This window comes from Phoenix dactylifera, chromosome 18 (genome assembly GCF_051530095.1).
Source record: "Phoenix dactylifera cultivar Ajwa chromosome 18, Ajwa_hap1_PhDact_Kaust_v1.1, whole genome shotgun sequence".
NCBI lineage: Eukaryota > Viridiplantae > Streptophyta > Magnoliopsida > Arecales > Arecaceae > Phoenix > Phoenix dactylifera.
Genome location: NC_143207.1, coordinates 15,327,243 through 15,341,696, shown reverse-complemented (window position 1 = coordinate 15,341,696; position 14,454 = coordinate 15,327,243). Strand labels below are relative to the sequence as shown.

Here is a 14,454-nt window from a genome sequence, read left to right as displayed (position 1 = left end):
CAGGTTAAACGGGTTAGGTCAGATTACATGTTTATTAAATAAGGCAGGTTCAGGTTTCAAATTCTTACCTGTTTAATAAATAGGTCATATTCAAGTTTCGAATTTTCTGACCCGACCCGCATTTGACCCGACCAGTATATGATCCGACCCAACCCGACTGCCACCCCTATGTATTATGTAATAGATTATATTGCTCATACACCTTAGCACAAGCCCATGTTGCATTGCATATATTAACATTCAACAAGACAGGTCAACATACCTCAGGTCATTATTAGTCAAAAGACTCAAAACAACTGAGGTTCGAAGCAAAATTCAGTAATAGATGCTTTAAGTAAAAATACTCCAGCACGCCAATCCTACGAAATAAATTCTAAGGCTCATTTCAGGGTTTTGATTTATTGCTCACCAATGGGCATTTGATTAGATCTTTAGAAAAATATTGTCTTGCTTGTCATTTAAACCTTTTGTCCAAACAAGATACATCAATGTGTTCAATGGAGTAACAGAAATTCCAGAAAAGGCACAAAATAATTTTGAGAGAAAATGGACCTCCCAAATAATTCACAAACTCAATCAGTTTTAAAAATAACCTGAACAAATGCACATCCATTCATACTCTTTTTTTTTGCACAAGGTGATGAAACAAATACACTTGAAAATAGCTATATTTGTTAATAAAATTTCTATTTCAACAATACAAAATCAAAAATAATATTACCAAAAGGATAGACCAGTGCATGAGGCTCCCGCCAGATCTGGGAAGGGTCAGATTACGCAACCTTACCCCCACATATGGAGAGACCAAAAATAACATTACAAGATACTACTATTTTATAAAATTATTATCACCTTAATTTCTTATTATGTTTGAAGCAAGCGATGGGGTTATATAGTGGTACTTTTGGCATTAAAACTTAAAAATAGTATTGATCAAAATGGGAGCCTCCAAAATGTATGATTATATTTTACTTGATTACCTACTAATTTCTAGTAGCTGCTGCTCGAGAGAGAAGCAGTTGTTTCTTTGTGCAATTTTAACTTAATATTTTTTTAATTAATTAATTAATTATTGTAGTGATAAAAAAAAATACTTTGTAAAATTTTAAATAACTATGATTTGGTTTCTATGATTAAAATAGTATAAATTTAGTTATTTAAGTCTACAAGTTATATGGATGATTCACTAATTACTTCAAAGGGACTATGGAACCGACAATTAGCCAAGAAAGCAAAGTTCTAGGACTAATGGTCCAGCATAAGGAGATTCACCTGATGACTTTGTATAAAATCTCGCTAGAGGAATAGAAGCAAAACTTTAAAGGTTTATAATGCCTGCAAAAATCACTATTATTTGGGTAATGTGCAGCATGTGACAATGTTTGCTCCGATTGCTGGGGAATGAGAATGCAACATTTAGATGGTAACTAAGAATTGAGACTACTAGGCAATGAAAGTAGGGAACTCATTGCATATTTATCCAGCATGTATAGTGCATTCCAGAGAAATGTAATCTCAAAAATAATTGTCAGGGAATAGTTTATAAATTTATTGTGATAGTGGTATTATTTAGAGGGCAAGTAGATGGAATGGGGTACCTGAAATCCCCAGAATGAGGAATATATATATCGTGTAACAATACTGTGCTTTGTTGTTAATTCGACAGCTTGTTGATAAATGCCATAAACAAAATGTCCATCACCATAGTTAAAGCAATCACTAGAATAAGAATCATTCAACCAATTTGTTCTATTTTTATCATTCTGTTCAACAATATTCCCACGTCCACAGTCTATATATGATGCACAAGATGGAAAAAGAGAACTGGAAGAGCAGGCATCCCTTAGACATTGATTTATCCTCTGAAAGGAAAAGAAAACAAAAATTAAAATCTATCCATTACCATCATTACACCAGAAGATAGTTACAAATATCACCATATATATAACAGATGACTAATGGTTGAATGAAGATACCATGGTAAATTAATAAAAAGAAACAAGAAATTAAGCATCCTAGCATATAAAACAAGGTAAGTTCATAGATAAACCAAACTAGAGCATGCTGATTTAAAAGTTGATTTTCGATAACTTAAAGAGGGGAGGTTTAATGTCTCAGTCTTATCAAACAAAATGCATATGAAAGTTTGAGAGAGAAGCTCTTATAAATTATGGAAGTAACACCACGCCAAAAGCACTTAGAAATTAATACAGATACAACCTGGAAATAGGTTGTGCATGAATTTCTAGAAAGTGATCTATAAAACCATAGACCGAACCATAGTTTGAAATTTCACTAGATTCTAGAATCCAAAATGGAAACGGAAACTTTACATTTTCAGTCAAAGAGATTTGTAAACAGAACCAGTTTCCAAATTCTAGCTAAAACTAACTGATGAGACCAAAACAACTTTGTGTATTTACTAAGTATGATAACGTTTGTCACTTCTATATTTTTTAATATGTCAAGAGGCACTGGAAGCATTTTATCTTAGATTAAGCTTAGATTTATTAGGAAGAATTGGTTGTTCCAATACAAATCAGTGAAAAGTAAGTTTTTGAGCATAAGTTAGGCCACTGTGTGACTCAAGTCTCATAGGCATCTCAATTGTTATGTGTTATATTTGCATCAAATAATAAAATCATATAGTACATTCTAAAGACGATCTCATAACATTTTATTTAAAAAGGAAGAACTTTTCTGATATGAAATAACTTAAACAATACATATAAAGGTCCCAAAACAAACAAATATTCAAAAAATTCCAGCTTATTGTCTTGATTTGCTATATTTTTTTATTTTTACTTTTTCCTTTCTAGTTTCAATTGACATTTTCTGGATTTCTTATTATTCCAACTGTAATGGCTGAAAATGGAACTAGAACTACCAAAACCAAGACTGATCTGATTTGGCATAACACAAAATTGAGTCTTCAAACTTGGATGGAACCTTAGCAAGTTATAGGGCCAGATTAGTTCCTAACAGCTTTAACTAGAAAAAGAGAACAGATCGCCTTAACATCCTTTTCTGTAGGATAGGCTCTAGAAGGGTTTCTCTAACATTTCTTTTCATAAATAAGTTGGCTTACATCAAACAGATAATAATGGTGTGTTCCTTAATGATGAATTAGAAGAAGAAATATGTATGCATGAAACAACTTGAAGGATTTTACAGTAAAGGTCAACAATATACCATCTACAGCTCAGTAAGATTTATTTTACCAACTCAAGCAAGCCCCGAAGCTATGGCATGAGAAGTGCGATAACTTTATCATATAGTTCTGAAGTTCAGAAGAATGGAAAATGACTATATAGTAAAACAATTCAAAAAAAAATTGTGCAATATATACATGCCATGCTAATGCAAAATACAGCATATGGAACTAACTTGGAAGTTCTAAATGAAATTAAGACTTTCATTCCTAGTTACTTTGATATGAAAGATCTAGGTGTGACCATTTTGATCCTAGACAAGAAACTAATTAGATCTTCTGAAGGTTAAACTCAAAGTTGTGCTATTGAAAAGAGGTAATAGTATTTCAATTCCTATAATAACAAACATGTTTCACACCTTATGATCTTAATTCACATGTTAAGAAGAATTTATGTGAGCCTGTCTCGCAATGTAAACACTCTTTAATTATAGGTTTCTTGTTATGCATGAGAAATAGAACATGAACTCACATACTTTACAGAAAAATTGAGTAGATGCGCCAGTAACCAAAATAAAGCTATAAGATGCAATGAAAACAAAGATGACAATTAGCAGGAAAAATTACCATTTTAATTGGAAAAGGGATTAAGAAGGATAAAGATCAACATAAACTTGCTGGTTCAAGCTTATGCAGGATAGATAAGATAATTTATATGAATAAACAAATTTTTTAAGTTACAAGATTTAGGATCATAAGCTTCTGAGATTTATGTATGAAGAAAACAGTCTGTATACAGTCTCATGACAGAAAACTATAAACTCTGGTTAATTTATGTCATAGGAGACACTTATAGATACCCCATCGTAACCCTTTTGAAGCAAGAGATATGATCTAGAAGAGAAGAAATCCGCCAGTAAGAAACAAAACTCCGGTCATTATTAATTAATGGGAGTATGAGATCATCAGAAAATGTTATGACTTTCATTTGGCTCTTTGTATTATTTGCGCTTCTGAGATGAAAAAAAGTTCCTTATATCCAATGCTATCACTGCACTGTCCATGTAGGCTCTATCCACAAGGAATTCTAGAGGTTCCCCCTAGCCAGATAGTTTTCATAGCAGATCCTTCTCTTGCTTAAATTTGCCTCAACCAGGAGATCAGCACCAAATAGAGAGTCTAAGTCAAGCTGACAGCAAGTCATAAAAGATGCTCAATCCTTTTGCCGATTTGATGATGATGACAATGATGATGAAAGCTATCAGGATTACTATCTATGTAGGTTCTATCCAAGTCTTGGGGAATTTTATAGGCTTATCCTACCATATAGCTTTTATGGCAGGTCCCTCGCTAGCTTAAATTTGCCTCAACCAGGAAATCAGCACCGAATTTAAAGTCTAAGTCAAGCCGACAACCTCACATAAAATAAGCTCAACCCTTCAGCCAATTTGATGATGATGTTGATGTGCTACCACCCATTTAATGCTAGTTTATTTCACATTATGAATTATATATATGTCCACACATCAAGATACATAACCTAAATATTATAGAACCTAAGCAAACCCAATAATTTAAAATTTATATTATCTTCGATATTTTATTTTTTTTTTACCCTGCATGTGAGCAATGAAACTTCAAAGTCAAACTATTACTATAGTTGTTGCCTTGCTCCTCCATTAGATACAATAAGAAAGATTATCTGACAGACGAAAGTCTAGGGAAAAAAATGAATTCTACATCGGACAACATTAACTTCTAAGATAAGCAAGACCTTAGTTTTCTGCCTATCCAATGCAAAGCATCTTAAGCATTGGTGCAGAGTGCAGACTATGTCATGATGTTGTATAATGCAGGTGTAAAGTCTAGAATATGGACCTTGACAGTAAGGCACCATACTCAGATCAATAAACCTGTCAGTGCCAACACAGCAAGAGTAGGATGCACTACCACGTTTTGGCATAGTATGGTACAGAAAAGTGTATCGGTATGGTAAGGTACAGCCCATATGGACTGGTATGGTATGGCACTTCAATCCATGATTATAATGCTTAGCCATACTATATTTGATCATGCCGCTGCATCCCTCCAATCATAAATTACATACCAAGTCTTGTTGTGCTGACTAATGCAACTCAAACACCAATAACAGAAATGATCCATAAGAAAACATAGTGAAACTAAATATTTTATTTCATATTTTAAGTTGCAAAGCTATCAAAAGTTCATATAAACAAAAAGATTGTACATTTTCAAGCCTCATAACAATCAATATGAAGCACCATAGAATCTTGCTCTAAGTTGGATGAAAGATCATCTTCTTATGTTTGCAAACAGTCTTTAGTGCATTAGGTATTATTGTACATTCATTACTCTTATGTCCAGCTAATGTACGAAATAAGATTGTGAACCCTTCAACTAATAGTGCAAAGCACTCTTAACTACTTGAATTACAGTTTGCTTTCTTCACAACCTTGAATGATAAATAAAAGAACTCATATCGTTCTTCCAAAACAACTTTTTTGGTTAAACAAAGGACTATCCAAGTGCTATACTAACCATGCCTCACATAATACAAAACTTCCATAAAGTTTCACAAAGATGATGCACCATGCTAAGGAATAAGTAATTGCTGCACACCTGTAACCCAAAGAGGTACCAAGACGAACCAACAACATGACTAGCCAACATAAACATAAGAAGATTAATAACGAAGTTAGCCCAAGCTGACTCAAAAATGAAGCCACTTGCAGACTGCCCAGCAAGCAAGGGAAGAAATCTAACAATTCTTGGGGCATACTGAAGAAGAACCGTGGCACGTAAAAGATTTTTTGCATAGTTTGCTGCTGATGATCCCACATATTTTGGTATGACTAGTAATATCATTACCTGCATAAAAGATAAAAATGAAGAGACCTTTGGTAGGGACACACAAGAAGATCAAGGGACTGCTGCATGTTACAAAACTGAAATCCAAATCTCATTTTTCTGCATTATGCTTTTAAAAAGAAAGCTTCTATAAACACAATCCTGCACCAATGTTATACATAAAAGTATCATAGAAACTGTAGGATATATACAAAATCCACGTATGACATGAACCAGCAGCAATTACAAAATAAGCATCCCTGTGAGAGTATATTCAATGGAGAAACTACAGAAGTCAAATCAAAGTGCACAACTAACAAACCCAATGTTGAAACCTAGTTGTTTCCGATCTCAGTATAATGGCTTAGGCTCATATTTGATGGCATCAATTTACAATGACAGGGAAAAATAAAAGTACAAGAAATTGCTGTTAGAAAGGTGAGGATAAGTAACTGTAAATCATTTGTACTTTTAGAATGGTGCATCATTTCCATTACTTCAGTGTTATGTTATCAAAGTTTGTTCTTTATACCAAGCTGCAATAGAGCCACTAGTACATTTTAAGTTTAGACTAATTTTCTCATTATATTTATAATTTTATTATCACTAAAATATGCTATGCTATGTAATATGGGTTCATACAGTTGTTAGAATGTGGGCGTGTACTTAGGAATCAGATAATTCTTATACCAAATCTTAACACATTGGAACTCAACATAAAAGGATTCAAAATTTGGGTTGGAGTAAAAAGATCTCTTGTATTTCCTACCATTTTAGTGCTTGTACAGTAAGCTTTTAAGTTTTAATTTTTAGTCCTTGGACCATGGTTCGTTGTACCACCTGATTTGGTGCATATAGAGCCATATCGGGGGCAGGCCAGCATAATTCCGCCCCTCGGTTTGAGAAACCGAAAAGGGAGGGGGAGAGGGAGAAAGAGAGAGCCTCTCTCTCTCTACCTCCCTCTCTCTCTCTCTCTTTTTCTTTCTCCTTCTCCCTCTCTCACCAGCTCTACTGTGTTGAGACGGGCTCGGCACAGAACGACACAGTGCCGTACCGAACCGTGCCGCCAGGCAACCAGTACAGATCCCAGTACCAGCACAGTATACCTTTCCTTGGGCACACATAGGCCTTATTTATGAACACAACTAAGTGTTTTCATACATGCTTATAGACATATAAGGGCTGAAAGTTAAATGGCTGTAAAACCAAATACCTAAAATAGAATGCCAATCGATAGGAGGCTACATAATAAATTGTAATCCATCCAAGAATGAGATGTTAGTTTTGCTCTTTTAGAAAAGGCATCATGGGAGCTGCACACTCTGAGCCTAATAAATTGCAATCCTAATCCTCTCTCTCTCTTGATGCCCACCGTGTTGTTTCTCCTCCATTATATACTCCACCTTGGATCTGTCTATCTGCGTTCTGACCACAGTCCACAACTCCACATCATCCACAAGAACCAGTCTACTATTAGTCCACTCTTGCCACGTACGTATCCTCCGGTATCCTCTCCTCTTCTTCTTTCCTCTTTTTTTTTTTAGATACCTACTCCCCCTCTCTCCTACATCGGACTTTCCAATCCACAGTCAGATTGCTTAGTGTCATACTTGACTCCTACACTTATCTCTGGCACCTATATACAGTACCCATGCCATGCCGTTTTAGCATGGGGTACATCAAGGCAAAGGGATGAGTCCAGGAATCTTAGAAGCAATGTCAAGTAAAGGCACCAAAATTTTAAGTTGCTTAATAAAATTTGAATCCATAAGTGGTTGCTCACCAAAAATTTAATTTGCTTAATCACATTTACATCCACAAGTGGTTGCCCACTATGTATATTAAGGCCATAGAAATCGACCCCAATACATGATTGGAATAACAAAATGCAAGCACCTAACATGACCATCCACCAAAACCATGTAGAACAGTAACAACTTGCAACACCTACCAACCCACCTAACCCCACTCCTATACACAAACATGTAATATTTCTATAATTCAGTACCCTTTTGAGGATTCTGAAGCACAACAATTCGTACACAGTAACAAGTTGAACAAAGTTTACCCATTACAAGTTAAGGTAATCAATCAACTAACCTAGGTCCTAACCAATAATTCGGTTAACTACTGAACAAGTAACTTTGTGGGCAAGGTGAGTGTTACACCAGCAATATCCATACATTCTTTTAGTAATATCTCATTCTACTTGGCACAATAGAAGATTGGAAGTGTAATTCTAACCTAGATATTCCCCATCAAATTAAAGATAAGCCAAAATAACCAAAAACTTGCAAAAGCATACACTCATTGCATCATATTTCATGCCATTTTTACTAGCTTCTGACCAAATCCTCAACAAAGATACCCACTACCTTAGAGCTCAAGATCACAAGTAATATTTTTAGGGAAGCTAGGTAGCAACACCTAGGCTTCCCATGTGCTTCCATTTGTTATTATGGCCACAAAATCCTAAAGTATGAGAGGGAAAAGGACCCTATAGCTTCCAAAATAAAAAAGATCATTTTTAGGATTAAGACTCTAGTATAGTACCCTCAGACTAGCCATATTGTACCAGATCAAGGACTAGTACAGATGATCTTGACATGCCCCAATTTTAGCAAACTAGGCCCTAACTGCCCTATTGCACCATATAACACCAGGGCATACCACACCACACCATGCTGCATTGATGTGTATTGATCACATACCATCTCTCATGCTTGGTAAATCCATTTCCCTTTCTAATGATTTCTGTTGAGGCATGCCAACCTGTATCGCCCTTGTATCAAGTACTGTAATATACTAGACCATGATTGGAACGAGTCCATACATCAAATAATTAAATCCTTGCTTTATTCCTAAAAATGCCCTCCAAGAGCCATGACGCTCTAGCCTATTTGCCTAAGGTCTCATATCCTCCTCCTACCTCTCACAACCGCTTTATTCTCAAAAAGAACCATTGCCCTCAAGGATGCTTGCCAAGCTCTCATATCCCTTTCTACTTCTCGCAATACCTCCATCCACTCCATGTGCTACCACACCAATTCATGCATTCTAGCCTTTTCCCTTCTCTTTTCACCTCCTCTCCCTCTGCTCTAAGGCAGAATTTACGTGCCATCTACAATATCAAGTGAATTGTTGATATAATCTTCCCAATCATCAAAGTTTTCCTTGCATGTATAGGATCCATTGGCTTCAGTATTTCCTTTCTACTTCTTTTCAAAAGCCTTAACAAAAATCATTCTCGAAGCATAAGGTTGTGATGTCCTTTTTGCAATTAAGATGTCAACAAAGAGGAGCTAAGCCTAAAGATTTGCAGACTTGCTTTCTTTCTAGCAGCATAAATACTTTGGGATCACCCGATGGATCTAGATAGGATCTCATGGCACCAATTTCAAATATTTCTTTAGGGAGACAATAAAAAGGTGGGATTTCATTGAATAACTAGAGCAAAATTCAAAGCATAGCAGAGATCCGGGGCCCAAATTCAACACTCTTAACACCCAAGTAGAGACAAAAAGGCTGCTACTTCGCAACTCTACCAGCCTAAAAATCAAAGGACAATAAGATTAAAACAAACCCATAGAAAGAGGCAGTCCTATTGTCCATGCCCAAAACAAAACCACCTTTACCTATGACAGTTCGTCAGGTGCCTAACCTAGCACACTTCATTGGGACACCTCCACCTAGGACACTTCAATCCTTGATTGAATGTCCATGGTGTAAGAAGGATATGACATAACAATATTGCAAGGTTACTCAATTTTCCAATTTTTGTATGTCAAACTTGTGTAGCAGAATGCCAGTCAAAGCTACAAATGTATGTAGGATTGTGCTATTATATATATTCAAGATTCAAGTAGTTTAATGGTGCATAGACTTGCAATAATATTTGCACTTATATTTAAAAAAATAAAAAAAAAGACAAATCACAAATAAGAGAAATTCATACCTGAGGAAGTGGCAACACAACAAACACATCAAATATGAAGTAACCACGAAGATAATGAAGTGCAATTTTTTTTGGCTGATCAACTAAATCCCCAGCACCAACAACTCTGGATTCAGGTGCAACATATGCTAGTCTGAACTGTAGAAGATAAATTAAATGTATCAATACAGTAAACTACTGCACTTTAAGCATTTTATGTTTAAGATGACTAGTCTTAATTCAGGTAATTGACCTAAACCGACATCTATAAGGATAAATAATAACTAGCAGTTTCTCTATTCATACCCTATGTCACACGGACTAAGAATAGGATTCTTTCAAATATCTAAGAATTTCATTACTGCATCCAAGTAACATACTAATATCCATGTTCAAATATCTAAGGAAAGAACCATGCAAAGTCACTAGAGCTAGTTAAAAACAAGGTCGGCAGAACCACCCCGAACCGGGCGGTTCCGGCCGTCCCGAGCCGTTCCGGTGTCTGTACGATTCTGAAACCCATTGACGGAGCCGGAGAAGGAAAAGAAAAGAGAGAGTGAGAGGGGGAGGAAGGGAGAGAGAGAGGGCGGGACGCCGGCGGAGTGCCAGCGGAGGCCAACAGAGGCCATTCGAAACAAGGTCAGCGGCCGGGGCCTTAAAAAAATTCACGATTTTTAAGTGAAGTCGGCAAATCAAGGCCGGCCTCCACCGGTACTTTGCCAGCGTCTGCCACCCTCCTCTGGCCCGCCCTCCCCCACTTGCTTTCTTTCTCTTTTCCTCTCTGCACAGTCCCTCTCTCGGTACAAGGCCGGCACAGTCCGTACCAATTCATCCCGCCAGAAAACCAGTATGGTGCCCGGTACCAGTTCCTCCCACCTTGGTTTAAAACCAGCCCAAGCACTATTTAAAAAATTGTAAATATCACAAATTGATGATAAAAGAATCTCCTTTAGAAGGACTTGGACCCAATTGTAAACTACTAGGAGTAGATAGAAACACAACTAGAGCTAGTAAAGTAAATGGTAACAAGAAGTTGGATGCCGTGTTGCCATGATGATCAAAAATTCCTATAAATCTGAAAAAATGAGTAAACTTATCTAAAACTATAACTATTAGCCAAAGAAATTGGATATGGTTTGGATCAAGATGAAGATTTAAGGAGAGCCAATATCGTGTCAAAGCTCCCAATACAGGTATCTAATAACAATTTAAACCTGATAGAAAAGCTCGATCGGAAATGTATATTAAAGCACCATATTAAATATATCAACTAGGAGAGTTTCAAACCAAATATACTATTTCGAGAAAATATGTTCAACATTACTGTTGTTTGATATGGTTTACACAAAAAATTCTATCACGCCCCCGCTTACGCGGGGCACGTGAGGCACCCAATGCCCACGTGGGGGCCACATGAGAGGAAAAATACGGAGCTCCCCTGCCAGATATTGTCCAGTTCCGGGGCTTCACGCAAGCGTCCTTCACCCCTTTCCGATTTTGTTTTTCTCCCAAAATGCGTATGCAGGATTTGGAGACACCCGCCTCATATGCCAGGCTCTGCAACGAGTCTTTCTGATGTGGGACTATTGGGCCTCACACCTTTCCCACCATCAGACAAGAGCCGTCCTCGGCTCTGATACCAAATGTCATGCCCCCGCCTCCGCGGAGCACGTGAGGCACCCAGTGCCCACATGGGAGCCATGTGAGGTATTTACTGATCACAAAAGCTTAAAGTATATATTTACCCAGAAGGAGTTAAACATAAGGCAGAGGAGATGGCTCGAACTATTGAAAGATTATCATCTAAATATTAAGTATCATCCGGAAAAGGCTAATGTGGTGGCAGATGCCCTCAGTAGGAAGTCAGCAGTGGGCACAACAGCTTTGCTCACTACTCAAAAGCAAATTTTTAAAGATCTCTACATGATGCAGATTGAGGTGACTACCAAGAATGCTGGGAGCATGCTGGCTAGTTCGATGGTACAACCCACCTTGGTAGAGAAAATAAAGGCTGCCCAACAGATAGATGTACAGATGTGTAAGCTCAAGAAAGATGCAGAAAGAGGGTTGCGACCCGAACTCGGGATTCACCCAGATAGTACTCTACGATTTGGGAGTAGACTGTGTGTACCAAAAGATGCTGACTTAAAGAAAGAGATTTTGGAGGAAGCTCACCAATCCCATTTCTCTATTCATCCTGGTAGCACTAAGATGTATAGAGATTTAAGGGAACATTTTTGGTGGAATGGCATGAAAAGAGAGATAGCCGAATTTGTAGCTCGGTGCTTGGTATGTCAGTAAGTGAAAGCTGAACACCAAAGACCTGCAGGATTGTTGGAGCCATTGGAGATACCAGAATGGAAATAGGAACATATCACCATGGACTTCGTTATTGGGCTTCCCAAGACAGTCAAGAAAAATGATGCAGTGTAGGTGATTGTTGATCGCCTCACAAAGTCAGCTCACTTTTTACCCTTTAGGGTTGGCACTTCACTTGATAGGCTGGCGCAGAGGTACATTGATGAGATCGTGCGCCTACATGGGGTACCGGTAAGCATTGTATCTGATCGGGACCCACGATTTGTATCTAGATTCTGGAGAAGTTTTCAAGATGCTATGGGTACTGAATTGAGGCTTAGCACTTCTTACCACCCTCAAACCGATGGTCAGTCAAAAAGGACGATCCAAACCTTAGAGGATATGCTGAGGACATGTACAGTTAATCTTGGAGGTTGCTGGGATAATCATATACCCTTGGTAGAGTTTGCCTATAATAATAGTTATCATTCTAGCATCAAGATGGCACCATATGAAGCTCTTTATGGGAGGAAGTGCAGGTCTCCTCTACATTGGGATGATGTTGGAGAAAAGAAGTTATTGGGTCCAGAATTAGTGCAGAATGCCAGGGAGAGAATCTTGTTGATCAGGGAAAGACTCAAGGCAGCTCAGAATAGACAAAAGAGTTGGGCAGATAAAAAGAGGAGAGAAGTAGAATTTCAAGTAGGTGATTTTGTTTTCTTGAAGATTTCACCCTCGAAAGGTATCATGAGATTTGGGAGACATAGTAAACTAAGTCCTCGATACATCGGGCCCTTTGAGATTCTGGACAGAGTTGGGGAGGTTGCTTACAGATTAGCCTTGCCACCCGGGCTATCTAAAGTACACAATGTTTTTCAAGTTTCCTTACTGAGGAAGTATGTCTCGGATCCCAGTCATGGGGTACAGTATGAGCCATTGCAAGTTGACGAAGATTTGACTTATGAAGAATTTCCTTTACGTATTATTGATCGCAAGAAGCAAGTTTTGAGGCGGCGCACCATCCCCCATGTGAAAGTACAATGGAGCAACCATTCAGAAAGAGAGGCGACTTGGGAGCTTGAGGATGAAATGCGTGCGAGGCATCCGCAATTCTTCGAAGTCTCAGGTATGTAAATTTCGAGGACGAAATTTTATTTAAGGGGGGGAGAATGTGAGGCCCAAGCCGAAGGAGAGGTCGAAATCCTCGGCTGCACCTTCTCGAGCGTAACGGGGGCGGGATCCGCGGCGGCCATTTGAATGGCCGATGAACCCGCGCAACCGCCGCTGAAATCGCGGCGGTGAATGAGCAGAGCCGTTTGAAATTTTCTCAGTAAAATCCTCCCATTGACCCGCATCTGAGATCCACCAAGCACTTCTCCTTCCCCACCCTACTCTGCCTCTAACTCCTTTCCATCCTTCGCTGCTAGGGTTTGGAGCTCACATCAGTGCCACCGGAGAGAGTAGCTGCAGCTTCTCTTCGTAGCAAGGTAAACCCTAACCCTGTTTCCTTTCTACCTTATGATAATGAAATAAAAGGAAAGAAGAAGAGGAGAAAAAGGCATACCTTTGGTCGTCAGCGCTGTCGGCTCTCAGCCACAGGTACCGTCTGGCTTCAGCCGCATGTATCCCCAGTCCTCGGCCGCAGCCACCACCAGTCGTCGACAGAGGCTGCAGTCGGGTCGGAGCCCTTCCCTTCTCCCTTCTGATGGGACAAAGGGGGCGACTCTCGCCTTTTTCCCTGGGTGAATAGAAGAAGAAAGAAAGAAAGAAAGAAGAAACAAAGTAAAAAAAAAAGGGAGGTGACTCACTGTGGGCGCCGGCCATAGGCGCGGCCTGCGACTGCGGGCGTCGGAGGCCGGGGGACGCCGGCCACGGAACGCGAGTGCGGCCACGGCCACAGCCGCGGGTGCCGCAGGCCCGGCCGCAGGCACTGCGGGTGCCGCCAACCGGCCGAGGGGGCGTCGCCAACTCGGTCCTCCCGAGCCTGATCTCCCCTCGCGGGAGAAGAAAGAGGGAGGGAGAGATTAAAAAGAAGAAGAAGAAGAAGAGGGGAAGCTTCGGGAAGGAAGAAAAAGGGAGGAGAAAAAAAGAAGAAAAGAAAGAAAAGGAAAAATAATAATAATAATAATAAATATATAACTAAATAAATAGAGAATTAAGATAATAGATGTATTTAAATGAATTGAAATAACAATAAATAAAT

At 38.6% G+C, this 14,454-nt stretch overlaps 1 protein-coding gene across 7 annotated transcripts in view; it reads right to left on the bottom strand.

The window, feature by feature from the left end:
• LOC103706768 (putative cyclic nucleotide-gated ion channel 20, chloroplastic) overlaps nucleotides 1-14,454 on the bottom strand; it is a 57,871-nt gene that overhangs the window by 21,003 nt on the left and 22,414 nt on the right. For 3 of the 7 annotated variants that reach the window (XM_088714318.1, XM_088714320.1, XM_088714319.1), the window contains 3 exons: nucleotides 9,975-10,112; nucleotides 5,792-6,040; nucleotides 1,599-1,862 (listed from right to left, as the gene is read on the bottom strand). In XM_088714318.1, coding sequence (XP_088570444.1) covers nucleotides 1,599-1,862; nucleotides 5,792-6,040; nucleotides 9,975-10,112 — 651 coding nt within the window. The remainder of the gene's footprint in view (nucleotides 1-1,598; nucleotides 1,863-5,791; nucleotides 6,041-9,974; nucleotides 10,113-14,454) is intronic. The other 4 variants (XM_088714323.1, XM_088714324.1, XM_088714321.1 and 1 more) reach the window with 2 other exon arrangements.